Below are 12,931 nucleotides of genomic sequence, written 5' to 3' on the forward strand. Positions count from 1 at the left end.
TTCTCCCGCCTCACCAGCTGACTGCACAGCTGAAAAACAGCTCTGCATAAACTCCTGCTTCATACGACAACAAACACAAACACATCATCCTCTCATTGTTAACACGTCTTCTGCTGCCCTTCCGTTTCTCTCGCCTGTCTCCATGTTGTCTGTCTACTGCGTTGTCTTTCTCTTACATTCTTTTTGTTCTTTTCTTGACGTTTTCCCTTTCTCTCCATTATTGTTTTTCTTTCTCTTAATTCTTTCTTGGTTTTGTGCTGTTTCCTCGTGTCTTTGTTTCTTCCTTTGTGATTTCGTCTTCGTTTCTTTCTCTCCTCTTCTTCCTTGCTTGGCTGTAAGTTCATTTGCTTGTTTTTGGTTGTTCTTTTTTCTTCTAGGATTCATTTTTATTTCTGTTTCTTTCTCTCTTTGTTTCTTTATATTTCTTTCTCTTTCTTGACTTTTTTTTCTATCGGTTGGTTTGTTTTTTCTTTCTTTCCGTGTTTATTTTTTTGTTTCTTTGTCTTTTATTTTTGTTTTTCCATCTTGTTGTTCTCAGTTCATTTCTTTATTTCCGTTTGTTTTTTTTCATATTTTAGTTTTATTTGTTTGAATATTCCTTTTTTTCATGTCCCCCCCCCCCTTTGTCTCTTTTCTGCTTATTGGTTTAATTTCCTCTTTTTCTTCTTTTGATTTTGTTTCTTTCCTTGTTTTCCTTCTATTTTCCTGCATTTTATCACTTGTTTATATGTTGGTCAGATTTGTTTTATTTGGTTCTTTGTTGTTTTTCTGTTTATTTGTTTTTGTTTCTTCTGTTTTCTATTTGTTTTTCTCTTGCTTGCTTCCAGCCTTCCTTTCATTTTGTTCCTTCCTTCATTGTTAATGCAGGGTTGTGTTATCGTTTCAGATTTCAACTTTATTTTTCTTTTTTACTAATATTTTTATTTCATCTAAGTAATTTGTTGAATTTTTCATGACTTTAAAGTGAACTCAGGTGGTGTGCTGTTGTGTATGAAACACCGTAACGCTGCCGGTTCAGTCCACATTACTCGTCCATCACACAGTTTGACTCGTCGCTGTAAAACTGAACGACCGTCCCCGACAGTCAGAAGCTTCATCTTGCTGACATCAGGCGTCTTCGCAGGCTCGTTTCTGACTTCAGGAGAGACCTCCATAAATCTGAACCCTACCGTCGAAGACAACAAATAGAAAATATGTCACCCGCGCGAGGAATTCACGCCTGCTCTATCAACGTCTGCTCCATTTCAATTGTGTAAATTAAATCCAACACAGACCACTTCAGCCGAGTCTCCATCCCCTTCACGTGTGTCATATTTCATCATTTACACATCGACTGTTACTTGTGAGGTTAACACATCGGCCCCATAATGCAAAGTAGATTAGTTAAAGAGGAGCCTGGCCCAACAGACGTGAGAAACTCTTCTAAGTCGGACTTATTCTGCCCCCGCCCCTCCAGGTCCATGTGTTACAGATTTCAGCATCCCCCCCAACAACTCCAAGCCTCCAGCATGGTTACAGCTCAACTTTTGATTGTGCTCGCTTCAAAGCATGTTTGACTCATTCTGTCAGCAATATCAAAGATTGCTTTGATATTGCTGTCTCCTGCCCCCTGGAATAATTAACACACCCCCCTCCCCTTTTCTCTCTCACACACACACACACACACACACACACACACACACACACACACACACACACATATATATAATGTAACCGAGCTATTTCGATCTGAGATGTACTGCACCACAAGGCAGCATCGCTAACCGCTCAACTAAAGGGGGCCAGTCCATGGTCTGAGCTGGTCTAGTATGGCGTGTGTCAAAAACACACGTCTAGTGCAACACAAAGCTTCTCCCAGGCACGCCAACCCCACCTTCTCGTGGTTCAGACTGTTATCACTAACGGAGATCTGGCTATGGTCAAATCACCGGCACCCTAGAAAGTAACCGGCTCCCTGCTGCCTTGTGGGATAGGCTATTTAGCCAAAGACTAAGGGCGGGGCAAACCCTGGCAGAAAACCTCTGGAGTAACCCCCCCGTAGACCAATTACTATGGCCCATTTGAACGTGGACATGTCCTGGTAATTGAGTCAAGGTTACCCCAGTTATGGGTTAAATAACAAAACAAACTACTGCCTTGTAGACGCCCTGGGAGGGGTAAAAGCTATGGGACCTACCCAGACAGAAATTGGGTTCCGAAGGAGTTGCAACCTCGGTCTACTATCAGCAAATGACAAGCATGATCCTCGACTGCGGTCGAAGAATAATGATGATGATTTTTATATATATGTATATATATATATATATGTATATATATATATATGTATATATATATATATATATATATATATATATATGTATGTATGTGTGTGTGTGTGTGTGTGTATATATATATATATATATATATATATATATTAATAGGCTCCAGCATCCCCTTGACCCTGAGAGCAGGATAAGCGGTTCAGATAATGGATGGAACGGATGTGTACTACTCCCTTCAGAGGACAGCACAAACAGGCTCTAACAGGTACTATTTAATGAAGATGCCAGTTGGGGACCTGTGAGGCGTCTGTTTCTCAAACTAGAGACTCTAATGTACTTATCTTCTTGCTCAGTTGTGCAACGCGGCCTCCCACTTCTTTTTCTACTCTGGTTAGAGCCTGTTTGTGCTGTCCTCTGAAGGGAGTAGTACACACCGGTGTAGGAAATCTTCAATTTCTTAGCAATTTCTCGCATGGAATAGCCTTCATTTCTAAGAACAAGAATAGACTGTCGAGTTTCAGATGAAAGTTCTCTTTTTCTGGCCATTTTGAGCGTTTAATTGACCCCACAAATGTGATGCTCCAGAAACTCAATCTGCTCAAAGAAGTGCCCATCCAACCAATCCAACTTGTGGGAGCTGCTTCTGGAAGCGTGGGGTGCAATTTCTCCAGATTACCTCAACAAATTAACAGCTAGAATGCCAAAGGTCTGCAATGCTGTAATTGCTGCAAATGGAGGATTCTTTGACGAAAGCAAAGTTTGATGTAAAAAAAATCTTATTTCAAATACAAATCATTATTTCTAACCTTGTCAATGTCTTGACTCTATTTTCTATTCATTTCACAACATATGGTGGTGAATAAGTGTGACTTTTCATGGAAAACACAAAATTGTTTGGGTGATCCCAAACTTTTGAACGGTAGTGTATATATATATATACAGTGCATCCGGAAAGTATTCACACCCCTTCACTTTCCCCACATTTTGTTATGTTACAGCCTTATTCCAAAATGGATTAAATTCCTTTTTTTTCCTCATCAATCTACACACAATACTCCATAATGACAAAGCGAAAAAGGTTTTGTAGAAATTTTTGCAAATTTATTAAAAATAAAAAACTGAAATATTGCATGTACATAAGTATTCACACCCTTTGCTATGACACACAAAATTGAGCTCAGGTTCATCCTGTTTCCACTGATTATCCTTGAGATGTTTCTACATCTTGATTGGAGTCCACCTGTAGTAAATTCAATGGATGGGACATGATTTGGAAAGGCACACACCTGTCTATATAAGGTCCCACTGTTGACAGTGCATGTCAGAGCAGAAACCAAGCCATGAAGTCAAAGGAATTGTCTGTGGACCTCCGAGACAGGATTGTATTGAGGCACAGATCTGGGGAAGGGTACAAACAAATTTCTACAGCTTTGAAGGTCCCGAAGAGCACAGTGGTCTCCATCATTCGTAAATGGAAGAAGTTTGGATCCACCAGGACTCTTCCTAGAGCTGGCCGCCCAGCCAAACTGAGCAATCGGAGGAGAAGGGCCTTGGTCAGGGAGGTGACCAAGAACCCGATGGTCACTCTGACAGAGCTCCAGCGTTCCTCTGTGGAGATGGGAGAACCTTCCAGAAGGACAACCATCTCTGCAGCACTCCACCAATCAGGCCTTTATGGTAGAGTGGCCAGACGGAAGCCTCTGCTCAGTAAAAGGCACATGACAGCTCGCTTGGAGTTTGCCAGAAAGCACCTAAAGGACTCTCAGACCATGAGAAACAAGATTCTCTGGTCTGATGAAACCAAGATTGAACTCTTTGGCCTGAATGCCAAACGTCACAGCTGGAGGAAACCAGGCACCTCTCATCACCTTGCTAATTCCACCCCTACAGTGAAGCATGGCGGTGGCAGCATCATGCTGTGGGGATGTTCTTCAGCGGCAGGAACTGGGAGACTAGTCAGGATCGAGGGAAAGATGAATGGAGCAAAGTACAGAGAGATCCTTGATGAAAACCTGCTCCAGAGCGCTCAGGACCTCAGACTGGGGCGAAGGTTTACCTTTCAACATGACAATGACCCTAAGCACACAGCCAAAACAACGAAGGAGTGGCTTCGGGACAAGTCTGTGAAATGAAATGAAAATAGCTGTGCAGCGACGCTCCCCATCTAACCTTACAGAGCTCGAGAGGATCTGCAGAGAAGAATGGGAGAAATACCCCAAATATAGGTGTGCCAAGCTTGTAACTTCATACCCAAGAAGACTTGAGGCTGTAATCGCTGCCAAGGGTGCCTCAACCAAGTACTGAGTAAAGGGTGTGAATACTTATGTACATGCAATATTTCAGTTTTTTATTTTTAATAAATTTGCAAAAATTTCTACAAAACCTTTTTCACTTTGTCATTATGGAGTATTATGTGTAGATTGATGAGGAAAGAAAGGAATTTAATCCATTTTGGAATAAGGCTGTAACATAACAAAATGTGGGGAAAGTGAAGGGGTGTGAATACTTTCCGGATGCACTGTATATGTGTGTATTTTTCACATTCTTATTCTATTTCATTTTATTTAAGACGGTATTTTTCCTTGTACTTGTAATTGCACCAACACCACACTAAATTCCTAGTGCATGTAATGCACATGGCAATAAAATAATTTCTGATTCTGATTTTAAAAGAATATGACTTAAACTCCTAATTTCGAACTGCAATGTCCTAGCATGTTTGCCTACGGGCTGCAGTTAAAGCCTAGTTTTTAAAATATGGCCCTTTGTCTGTCGGGAGTTAGCTTAGCAGCTATCACATTGCCTGGTCACTTCTTCTAAATCATACCATATTGCTAGCTGGTGTGTTTTTCTGCTGTCTTTGTAAACAAAAGCTTGAAGTCGACAGATGTTGACATTTTTGGATGTTGTTTTGTTAAGAAGATTCTCCATTACTCACTTCCCTAAATCACCACCATGATGCTCATGAGTCCCACAAAGTATTTGCAACTCAAACCTATTTTGGAGGAGCAGAGTCACTTAAGTTTGGTTTCTTCAAAATAGAAAAACAGCCACAATCCCACAGCCAGACACTACTACGCCTTTAAGTAGACTCTGACTAGCGAGACTAGCCAAGAGTCAGTCAGCACGAGCCTGTGTCCACCTACTTCCATTGGGTAAAGGATATAAAGGGGTGTAGATGTAGAGGACAGTGATGATGGTATTTATGTATAAAGGATATAAAGGGTTGTAGCTGTAGAGCACAGTGATGGTGATGTCCATGTATAAAGGATATAAAGGGGTGTAGATGTTGAGGACAGTGATAGTGGTGTCCATCTATAAAGGATATAAAGAGGTGTAGCTGTAGAGGACAGTGATGAAGGTGTCCATGTATAAAGGGGCGTAGCTGTAGAGGACAGTGATGGGGGTGTTCATGTATAAAGGATATAAAAGGATGTAGATGTAGAAGACAGTGATGGTGGTGTCCATATATAAAGGACATAAAGGGGTGTAGCTGTAGAGGCCAGTGATGGGGGTGTCCATGTATAAAGGATATAAAGGGGTGTAGCTGTAGAGGACAGTGATGGTGGTGTCCACGTATAAAGGATATAAAGGGTGTAGATGTAGAGGACAGTGATGGTGGTGTTCGTAGGATATCAAGGGCTGGTATGATGTCTTCCTACTCGCATCATATTTTATCGGTATAACGTGCTGTACTCCACGTGTGTTGCCTACACATTATGGGGTGTCAGTGTTTTTGATGCCCCCGTATGATGTGTGGGTTTAAATGTAATGTGAATTTAACCCCAGAGGAAATAGACTATGTGTATCCAATCTGGACGAGGCAAGTTTTGACTTAAGAAAGTTTTGCAACAGGCAGTAAGTTGGCCCATACGAGCAGCTGAATGCTGTGGCTGATGGCTCCTTTTCACTCTTTCATTCAACCTTTTGTCTTCATTCCATTACTTCCTGTTTTGATTTCAAAGACTCCAACATAAAAGCTTAAATAAATCATTTCATCAATAATTATCTCCACATCAAAATTTCCTTGGCACCACAAAATCCTGTACAGCATCACTTAATTCCAAACATCTTTACGTGTGACGTGTTGTGGAGAGGCGGAAAACTGAAGGACAGAGAGACAAACTGAGATAAATGTAAAGATCTCTGTACTGCAACGGAGAAAGATAGGAATGTCTTTTGGCTGGGGAAGCTTGGTCTGCTGTGTCCTGTGGGCTAGGGACTATGGCCCTGCCTGAAGAGGAAACACCGGGGGCAGTCTGATACGATGCAGAAGCAGGGCAGGCTAAGCTAACTGCAAGCCCATGCAGACCAGCAGTTCCGATAAAATCGAGGGCGGTCTGGTGGCGGCCTTGCCTGGCATTGACTGTGTTTTTGGTGACGTGTGGAGTGCGGGGAGGTGTGTCGAAGGTGTCTGGCTGGGAGAGCTAGCATTGGATCGGCTGGGGGAGCCTAGTCTGCTGCGTCCGGTGGGACCAAGGACCGGGGCCTTGCCTGGAGCTGCACCCGAAGAAGAAACACAGAGGGTGGTCTGACAGGACGCGGAGCAGGCTAAGCTAACTGCTAGCCCATGCAGACCGGCAGTTCCGATAACACGAGGGCAGTCTGACGGCGGCCTCACCTAGCATTGACTGTGTTTTTGGTATCGCCGTGTGGGGTGTGAGGAGGTGTGTCGAAGGTGTCTGGCTGGGAGAGCTGGCGCTGGATCAGCTGGGGGAGCCTGGTCCTCCGGTCGGCTCAAGGACCATGGCCTTGCCTGGAGCTGCACCCGAAGAGGAAACACAGACTGACAGGACGCGGAAGCGGGGCAGGCTAAGCTAACTGCTTGCCCATGCAGACGGCAGTTCTGACAGTCATTCTGGCTGGCGTTTGCTCTCTTGGACAGTAAAATGTATTATTATTATTTTTTTGGGATATGTTGGATATATGTGTTTTTTTTGTAGTTTGGATTTATGTGTTCTGGCAGCACGGTGGTGCAGTGGTTAGCGCAGCCGCCTCACAGCAAGAAGGTCCTGGGTTCGAGCCCTGGGGTAGTTCAACCTTGCCTGCGTGGGTTTCCTCCCACAGTCCAAAGACATGTAGGTCAGGTGAATCGGCCGTACTAAATTGTCCCTAGGTATGAATGGGTGTGTGTGTGTGGGCCCTGTGATGGCCCGGCGGCCTGTCTAGGGTGTCTCCCCGCCTGCTGCCCAGTGATTGCTCAGATAGGCTCCAGCATCCCCGCGATCTTCAGAGCAGGATAAGCGGTTCAGATAATGGATGGATGGATGGATGGATGGATATATGTGTTCTTGTAGGTTTTGGATATGTTTGTGTTGCACTGCTGTGGCTGGGGGAAACGATATTTCGTTCCATGTTCCTAATTCTTAATATCTACTATGTTGACAATCAGCTCACCATACACATAAGATGCTGGAAGTCTTCATTAGCATTGTGTCACCCAGGGTTTGCTTAAAATGGAGCGGCGATGACACAAAGCAAATTTCAGAGGAATCCAACACTAAATTGTGTTGTATTTTATCATATCTTGTCTTATCGTATTGGATTTGTACCGTATCAGCGCCATGCGTGCAGGAGTCCTGGTGTGCATGTTTGTCTGTAGCTCTTCAACAAGGTTCGAGCACAGGTTACAATAGCATCTGACAGCTGCCTAGTACAACATTCCACAATCTCATGCACACGCACACACACTTACTCAATATTCATCAACACATACACACATATTTGCAGTTCAGTTTGCAACATAGCAGGATGGCTGGCTGATGTTGGGTCTCTAGGCAGTGGTCTACGTGAGCCATCTGGTTAGCATTAGCTAGCAGCTGATATGAACTTGATTGCCTGCGAGAAGCATGATGCAACCATGCTGATGCTGAACTTGTCATTGATTAATTCACAACTCCGTGAGGGGGCCGTGTGTTTTCCGTAGGTCTAAGAAATGAGCATGCCTTGACGAACAACTAACGATGCTCTATGACAACGGTTTCTACCTTCTTGACCAGACAAGCAGTCTTGCTTGCCAACTGAAGTGTCATCCTATGATCATACCTTTCTGTCCATCAAGCACTCCTGTAACTGTGGGCGGTCCAGCAAGGGGTGATAACAACCGTCTGGTCGCCAGGCTACCTCCCTCCAGTCACAGGTTCGGTTATCAGCACAGTTGAGACAGGGAACCACCCAGCGGCCTGGGAGAAGGGTGAGAAAACAAACACAGCGAGACAGAGACAGGACGTGAAGTAGCTCGGATGAGAACGCTAAGGCGATGAATCAGGAACAATTTACTGTCATTTCCTTCATGTACCCGCGCACACAACAGAAACAAAATTCCGTTCCCCCCGGCCCACAGCAGTGAGACACAAAAGACAAAAACACACATCCCAAATTTCCCAAAAACGACACCACCAAAAACATACAAAAACAGAGAGAACAAAGCAAAAACAAATAAATAAATAAAAAAACACAGTTAGCAACACAGTCCACTCAGTGCAACAGTCAAAAAATTCTGCTATCCAGGAGAACAAACGCCAGCCAGGATGACTGTCACAACTGCCGGTCTGCATGGGATAGCAGTTAGCTTAGCCTGCCCTGCTTCCACGTCCTGTCAGACCGCAGCTCTGGCAGGGCTGTGGTGCCTGGGCCCACCGGACACAGCAGATCAGTCTCTCCCAGCCAATCCAACGCCAGCTCTCCCAGCCAGACACCTTTGACACACCTCCCCGCACTCCACACTAAAACACAGTCAACGCTAGACTAGGCCGCCAGACCGCCCTCGGTGTTATCAGAACTGCCGGTCAGCATGGGCTAGCAGTTAGCTTAGCCTGCCTCACTTCCACGTCCTGTCAGACCGCAGCTCTGGCAGGGCCATGGTCGCTGGGCCCACAGGACGCAGCAGACCAAGCTCTCCCAGCCGATCCAGCAGCAGCTCTCCCAGCCATCAAACGAAGACAAAACAAACTTGGAAGCAGATGTGGACAAAGACACCGCATGGACGGTACTGGGTGAGGCCGCTGCAAATATAAGTTCGTGCCGCCATCTTCCCACACCGGTACTGGGGGAGGCCGCTGCAAACGTGAATTAGCGCTGCCATCTTCCAACACATGAAGTGGAAATAAATGAGTAGATATAATAGAGTTTGTCAAATGGCTGGCTATCAAAGCCTAACAAATGCCATTCAGATGAGAATTCAGGACAGACAGAAAACAAAAGACCAAAGGACTGGGGAATAAGCCTTACCAACGAGCAACGCCTCTTTATATTCTACCACCCTTTGTGTGACCTGATATTTACCCTCGACCCTGCAGAGAAGGATATTGAGTTTTTACAGCACAGTTTGACACCTCAGCCGTTACATATAAATCAAAGGCCAGAGTGCGTCAGCTGGCTCCATCTCAAAGAGCCTGGCTGGTCGGGGACCAAACGTACGTGCACGGTGCATGGCTTCATGCCAAAGGTCTGGAGAGAGGAAACGCTACCAACCTGGACTATCTCCTGAGGTGCAGGGCTGAGACGACGCCTGCTGCCTGCTCTTGAGCCTGAGGAGAGGCTCCAGGCCACAGGGCTGACCCGGCTGCATGATCAGCCCACAGTCCTGCAACAACAAAAACAAAATAATAAGAAGTCATCACCTGTGATATGTAAACATACAAAATAACATAACATTTAATGTTTCTTACAGATAATGATGTGAATGTGTACGTGTGTGTATGTATGTATGTATGCATTTATATGTGCATGTATTTGTGTCTATCTGCCGAGCCGTCCCAGATGCTGCTCCACCCCCTCTGCTGATCTGGGGAGGGCTGCAGACTACCACGTCTCCTCTGGTACATGTGGAGTCGCCAGCCGCTTCTTTTCAACTGACAGTGAGGAGTTTCACCAGGGGGATGTAGCGCGTGGGAGGATCACGCTATTCCCCCCAGTCCCCCCTCCCCCAAACAGGCGCCCCAACCGACCATAGGAGGTGCTAGTGCAGCGACCAGGACACATACTCACATCCAGCTTCCCACCCACAGACACGGCCAATTGTGACTGTAGGGACGCCCGACCAAGCCAGCAGTAACACGGGGACTCGAACTGGTGATCCCCGTGTTGGTAGGCAACAGAATAGACCGCTACACCACCCAGCATGTTAAGTTTTGATTTACATCAGGCAATTACACCTAGTAAATGTGGTACAACAAAATAGTATGATAAAATACGGATCATTACAAGTGGTCTACAAGCATCCATTACAATGGAGGAATTCAAAGAGAAGTTGTTAAGCAGCATTCAGCATTACGCTACACTCAGACCATTTACACACGTGTTAAACTCCAATTATAGAAATCTAAGTGTAATATCTGTTCTTTTGTCTCTGTGTTTGAGGTAAAAAGCTGATTTTTGCAGCAGTCTAACTGACAAATGGATGGTAGGTAGTCCAGTGCCTGCAGCCATATGCCCATGGACTGTTACCACCATGCTCACCTCATCTCAATATGAATGTCATATTTTCTTCAATGACTTTCCGTCCTTTGAATATCACTGTGAGATTCGCCAAACCTGATGGGATTGTCTTCTCTATCTTTGGTAACTCTATCCTGCACTTAAACTGGATTAGTTGTCCTTGTTGCCTGTCTTTGTGATAGTAGCCTACCCCAATGACCATTTTGTTTTGGAATTGAAAACTTAAACTTGGTTGTGATCTTGGTTGTGGGAAGATGGCGGCGCGAATTCAATTTTTCGACGGTCTCACTCAGTACCGTCCATGCAGTGTCTTTGTCCATGTCTGCGTCTAACTTTGTGTCTTTGTTTGATGGCTGGGAGAGCTTGGTCTGCTGCGTCTGGTGGGCTCAGGGACCACGGTCCTGCCTGGAGCTGCGCCAGAGAAGGAAACACCGCGGGCGGTCTGACAGGACGCAGAAGTGGGGCAGGCTAAGCTAACTGCTAGCCCATGCAGACTGGCAGTTCCAACAGTCATCCTGGCTGGCTGTTCTCCTGGACAGTGAATTTTTTTTTTTTTGATATGTCGGATATGTGTTTTGTAGATTTTTTGTAGTTTGGATATGTGTATTTGCCTTTGTGTTGCACTGTTGTGGGCTGGGGGAAAGAATATTTCGTTGCAGGGGCATGGAATGAAATTACTAATGTCCCCGATTCCTGATAATTGCAGTAATGTTGAGAAGTCTCACTGCTTCCTCCGCTGTTGCCCTACATGACTGACCTCACTCAATTTGTCCCCAACTGAAGTTGTGTTTACTGTGCTTAATGTTTGTAACAACCAATGACAGTTGAAATCAGCTCAGTGTTGAGATTTGTTAGCCCAATGATCTATACAGTCCAGTAGTAATGTGCTAGAACTGCTGGAATTTCTGTGTGTGTGTGTGTGGGGGGGGTCGAGACAGGCTGTATGGGGGGGGGGTTGCAACAGGTCATTCAATTATGTGTGTACCATGAGGTAGAATCCTACCGACACAGCTGATAGTACTCACTATAATACTCAGCTACTAAAGTACTGACCCAATTATTCCTATTAACCTGGTATCTCAGTCTCATATTCCTTCTATCTCCCATCCCTTCCCGACTCCCTTTCCTTCTCTCATTCTATCTCGGAATCAGAATTAGATTTATCAGCAAAGTCCAAGGTAAGATAATAAGATAGGATGTACTCTATTAATCCCCGTGGGGAAATTCATTCTCGGCATTTAATCCATCCTATAGGAGCAGTGGTCAGCTGCAGCGCCCAGGGACCAACTCCAGTTCTTGTTTCCATTGCCTGGCTCAAGGGCACAGGCAGGCGTATTAACCCTAACCATGCATATCTTTTTGGACCCCCCCCCCCGCTTTTTTTCCCCTCCCCAATTGTACTTGGCTAATTACCCCACTCTTCCGAGCCATCCCGGTCTCTGCTCCACCACCTCTGCGGATCCGGGGAGGGCTGCAGACTACCACGTCTCCTCCGATACATGTGGAGGCGCCAGCCGCTTCTTTTCACCTGACAGTCAGGAGTTTCACCAGGGGGATGTAGCATGTGGGAGGATCATGCTATTCCCCCCGCCCCCCCCCCCGAACATGTGCCCCGACTGACCAGGGAGGTGCTAGTGCAGCGACCAGGACGCACACCCACATGTAAGTACGCCCGCCCAAGCCGGAGGTAACACGGGGATTCGAACCGGCAATGCTGTTCGTTCGTGTTGGTAGACAACGGAATAGACCGCCATGCCACCCGGACGCATGCATGTCTTTTTGATGGTGGGAGGAAACCGGAGCGCCCGGTGGAATCCCACCGCAGACACAGGGAGAACATGCGAACTCCACACAGAAAGGACCCGGGACGGCCCAGGGTTCGAAACCAAGCTCTTCTTGCTCTTGCTGTGAGGCGACAGTGCTAACCGCTGGGCCACCATGCTGCCCACACAAGGGGAATTTGACTCAGGTTAGCCTAAATAGATCACACTTGACAGTATATGATATACCATATGAAGTGAACATACACTACATAATCTACCACTACAATAAACGCAATAGTGAAATGGTTGGGGTTAAGGGAGGTCACACAATAATAACAGATGTTGTTAGGGGTCAGCGAGTACCGTTAACATATATTATGTACACATGATATATTCAGTAAAAGACAATATTAACAGAATTGTACATACAGATTATTGCAGGAATTTAACAGATAAGATCTGCAGGAA

At 45.5% G+C, this 12,931-nt stretch overlaps 1 protein-coding gene across 1 annotated transcript in view; it reads right to left on the reverse strand.

Annotated features, from left to right (window-relative positions):
• Positions 1 to 12,931, reverse strand: part of cped1 (cadherin-like and PC-esterase domain containing 1) — a 147,798-nt gene that overhangs the window by 14,534 nt on the left and 120,333 nt on the right. Inside the window, exons 15-16 of the mRNA XM_056276721.1 lie at positions 9,735 to 9,846; positions 8,307 to 8,443 (exon numbers count right to left, since the gene is read on the reverse strand). Coding sequence (XP_056132696.1) covers positions 8,307 to 8,443; positions 9,735 to 9,846 — 249 coding nt within the window. The remainder of the gene's footprint in view (positions 1 to 8,306; positions 8,444 to 9,734; positions 9,847 to 12,931) is intronic.

This window comes from Lampris incognitus, chromosome 3, assembly GCF_029633865.1.
Source record: "Lampris incognitus isolate fLamInc1 chromosome 3, fLamInc1.hap2, whole genome shotgun sequence".
In the NCBI taxonomy this organism is placed as follows: Eukaryota; Metazoa; Chordata; class Actinopteri; order Lampriformes; family Lampridae; genus Lampris; species Lampris incognitus.